Below are 3,400 nucleotides of genomic sequence, written 5' to 3' on the forward strand. Positions count from 1 at the left end.
CCTGTTTAATAATGCAGGGACACACATGCAACAGGCACATGGCCATGCATATTAAAGCACCAGTGCAGCCCTGCAAGAAAGAACACCAGAGAGGATGGGAGAGGGTGGTCTGGGCTATGAGACATGTCTCCATGTGAACATTTCTTTACGTCATGTCTCAAATGTAGTCTTCTCTTGAGGCTTCCATCTGCAAGGTAGACTGTAGACTGCAAGTTCTGCAGACAGTGCACTCTTTCTCTCTGGCTTTGAGACTGGCCCCAGTGAAGAAGACATCAACCTTGCATGTTATAGCGAGTGAAGTCCCAGATCAAGTTGCCTAAAAAGGTGATAGGATAAAAAAATGTGTAAAGTTTTACATGGCTATAGTAGACGTTGTTGTAACAAGTATCACGTTGTTCAAGATCAAGATGTATATCACTCTGCCCTACCAAGCAAAAAGGCAATAACTGCTCATTTCAATCGAAAATGAGTTAATGTCATTTTTGCTTCATTAAATACATGCTTAATTATGTGGACAAGTATCCTGCTTCTATTGTACTGTGTTTTGGAGAAAATGGGGGTCAAGGTTAGCAGTAACTGCTTAAAGTTACTGTGAAACCAAGGCAAATAAAAGCCATTTTTTCTCAGTTCCACGCTATGAGCAGTTAGTGCCTTTTTGCATTGTAGGGCAGTACTGTCATCACTTTGAGCGTCATCATCACAGCGGGTGCATGAAGTGAGACCCAACATTTTACTATCCAACATTTTACACCTTACACCTACCTACCTGTGCGTTCTAAATTCATTCTCAGTGTAATGTTGCCACCTTTTGTTCTAAAAGTGTAATGCACCGGAAGTATTGATTTTCTTTCTGCCATACGTCATCACACTTCCTGCGCACGTGTAATCCACATTAATTTGCGTTGTGTTCCTCGGTAGCTTCTACTTTGAAAAGCGTATTGTTATTTACTTATTAATGTATTGATTTTCGTATTGGAACGTCGACGCGAAGCTGCACGGTAAGTTGAAATCAACAACTTTGACGTAAATGTAAGAGACGCTTGTGCAAAGCGGGATTCACCCACATGATAGCCACTTAGCTAGCGAACGTTACCCAGTGTCAGCGAGTAGTGCCTATCATACGGCTAGTTAGCCTCTATGTTGGGATCACCAAGTGTCAGGCTAACGGCTAGCTAGCTGCTATGTTTTTTTTTTTGTTGCTACATATCTCTGTAAACGGACCACGTGATAATACAATTGTCCTGAATCCATTTGTCAACATAAATCTAGGCCATCTGATCTGTCTGGATACGTGAGGTGGAGAGGATGAACATCGAGGAGAATAAAGTGAATGAGGATATGGCTGATGATGATGAAGAATCTGGAGAAATGCCCAAGATTGAGATTGACGATGAAGAACTAAATGATGAGGAACTTAAAGTAGAGGCTGAAGGTGATCCCAAAGAGAAAAAGGTGCCAGTAGGCAAGATGTGTCTGCCAGGAATAGTGTATTTAGGTCATATACCACCAAGACTGAGACCCAAGAATATGCGCAGCATGCTGAGTCTGTATGGGGAGATTGGAAGGATATTCCTACAGCCTGAAGGTAAGACTGCACTCACTCTGCATGTTAAAATCAACCCTGCCACACTGACAGGATTTCTGTGTTTTGTCTCAATCATTACAATGATACCTGTTGTCCTCAGACCGGTCTGTGAAGAGGAAGAAAAAGAAAGCTGGCACCAAGGCATGCAGTTTCACTGAGGGCTGGGTGGAGTTCAGGGACAAGAGAGTGGCCAAGAGAGTGGCAGCTAGCCTCCACAACACACCGATGGGCGCCCGGAAAAGGAGCCGCTTTGTCAGTGACCTCTGGAACATCAAGGTATCTCAATTGTCTCTTCAATGATCTCTGTGTGGACATTTTTAGTGTGACTACATTTAACTTTGGAAGTTTAAAGCACTGTCATAACCCACATGCCTCACATTCCTTATTAATAGAAACCTTAATACCAACATTTGATTTTGTTTAAATTTTTATGGTCTAAATAATTATTCTGAATTTTAATTGTCAATGTTATTGTTCAGTACCTCCACAGGTTCCAGTGGTGTCACCTGAGTGAGCGACTGGCCTATGAGATGACTGTGCTCCAGCAGCGCCTCAGAACTGAGATCTCTCAGGCCAAACGAGAGACCAACTTCTACCTGGCCAATGTGGAGAAGAGCCAGAACATGGACAAACTGAGGAAGAAGAGGGAGAGGAAGGGCGAGAAGATAGAGGAGAAGACTTGGAACTTCACCCAGCGATGTACAGAGGATGAGATCCAGATGAGTCGCCTGCGTAAACAGACCATGTCCAAGAAGAACCTGCTGAAGGCCCAGGACAAGGCCAGGGACATACAACAGAAGTCCCAGTCCAACGTCTCTCTGCTGGCCAAGATCTTCAACAGCAGCAAAGCCAGGGACTGAACCTAGTCCGGCAGTTCTGGTCAAACACAGTATCCCAGAACTGGTCTCTTTCAGTATCACAATTAGAGCAAACTTTTGCACCTGACACTTGCTGGTGTTGTGAGCGACACTGAGAGGATGGGCTCTGTCCAGACACACAGACTTGAGGGGAAAATAGGGTTTTCTCCATCAGTATAATTTGATTATAAATGTAGGAGAGACTTGGACAGATCCTCTTTTTGGTTTAATGTATTGTAAACTATAAGCTATGATGCGGTAACAATAATGTTCAGCGCCATGGAAAACACCTGCTTATACTGTATGTGCTATTTGGAAACATTAGATGGAAATACCTCTAATTATTTCATTTAATTATTGTTAAGATAAACACCAACCATACATTGATGATATATGCTGAACAAAAATATAAACGCAACATGTGAAGTGTTGGTTTCATGAGCTGAAATAAAACATCTGAGATTTGCCATACACACAAAGTTTTTTTCTCAAATTTTGTGCACAAATTTGTTTACATCCCTGTCAGTGAACATTTCTACAAAGATAATCCATCCACCTGACCGGTGTGACATCAAGAAGCTGAATAAACAGCATGATCATTACACAGGTGCACCTTATGCTGGGGACAATAAAAGGCCACTTTAAAATATACTGTTTTGCAACACAACACAATGCTACAGATGTCTCAAGTTTTGAGGGAGCGTGCAATTGGCATGCTGACTGCAGGAATGTCCACCACAGATGTTGCCAGATCATTTATTGTTAATTTCTCTACCATAAGCTAACTCGAATGTTGTTTGGCTGGGCCTGGCTCCCCATGGCTACACCCCTGCCCAGTCAACTGAAATTCATAGATTAGGGCCTATTGAATTTTTCAATTGACTTATTTCCTTAATATGAACTGTAACTCAGTAAAATCTTTGGAATTGTTGCATTTTATGGTTTTGTTCAGTATACA

At 42.2% G+C, this 3,400-nt stretch overlaps 1 protein-coding gene across 1 annotated transcript; it reads left to right on the forward strand.

The window, feature by feature from the left end:
- The first annotated feature begins 832 nt into the window (after positions 1–832).
- Positions 833–2,917, forward strand: abt1 (activator of basal transcription 1). The gene is made up of 4 exons (XM_035738077.2): positions 833–998; positions 1,270–1,585; positions 1,686–1,861; positions 2,065–2,917. The coding sequence occupies exons 2-4, from the start codon at positions 1,306–1,308 to the stop codon at positions 2,443–2,445; spliced, it is 837 nt and encodes a 278-aa protein (XP_035593970.1). The 5' UTR covers positions 833–998; positions 1,270–1,305; the 3' UTR covers positions 2,446–2,917.
- Positions 2,918–3,400: the final 483 nt, after the last annotated feature.

This window comes from Oncorhynchus keta, chromosome 27 (genome assembly GCF_023373465.1).
Source record: "Oncorhynchus keta strain PuntledgeMale-10-30-2019 chromosome 27, Oket_V2, whole genome shotgun sequence".
NCBI classification, from domain to species: Eukaryota; Metazoa; Chordata; class Actinopteri; order Salmoniformes; family Salmonidae; genus Oncorhynchus; species Oncorhynchus keta.

Excerpts from the sequence above, each read along its gene's own strand:
- abt1 (XM_035738077.2), top strand. The coding sequence starts at position 1,306 with ATGAACATCGAGGAGAATAAAGTGAATGAGGATATGGCTGATGATGAT. Across the intron at positions 1,586-1,685 it reads GATATTCCTACAGCCTGAAG|ACCGGTCTGTGAAGAGGAAG; the intron begins GTAAGACTGCAC and ends TGTTGTCCTCAG. Across the intron at positions 1,862-2,064 it reads GTGACCTCTGGAACATCAAG|TACCTCCACAGGTTCCAGTG; the intron begins GTATCTCAATTG and ends GTTATTGTTCAG.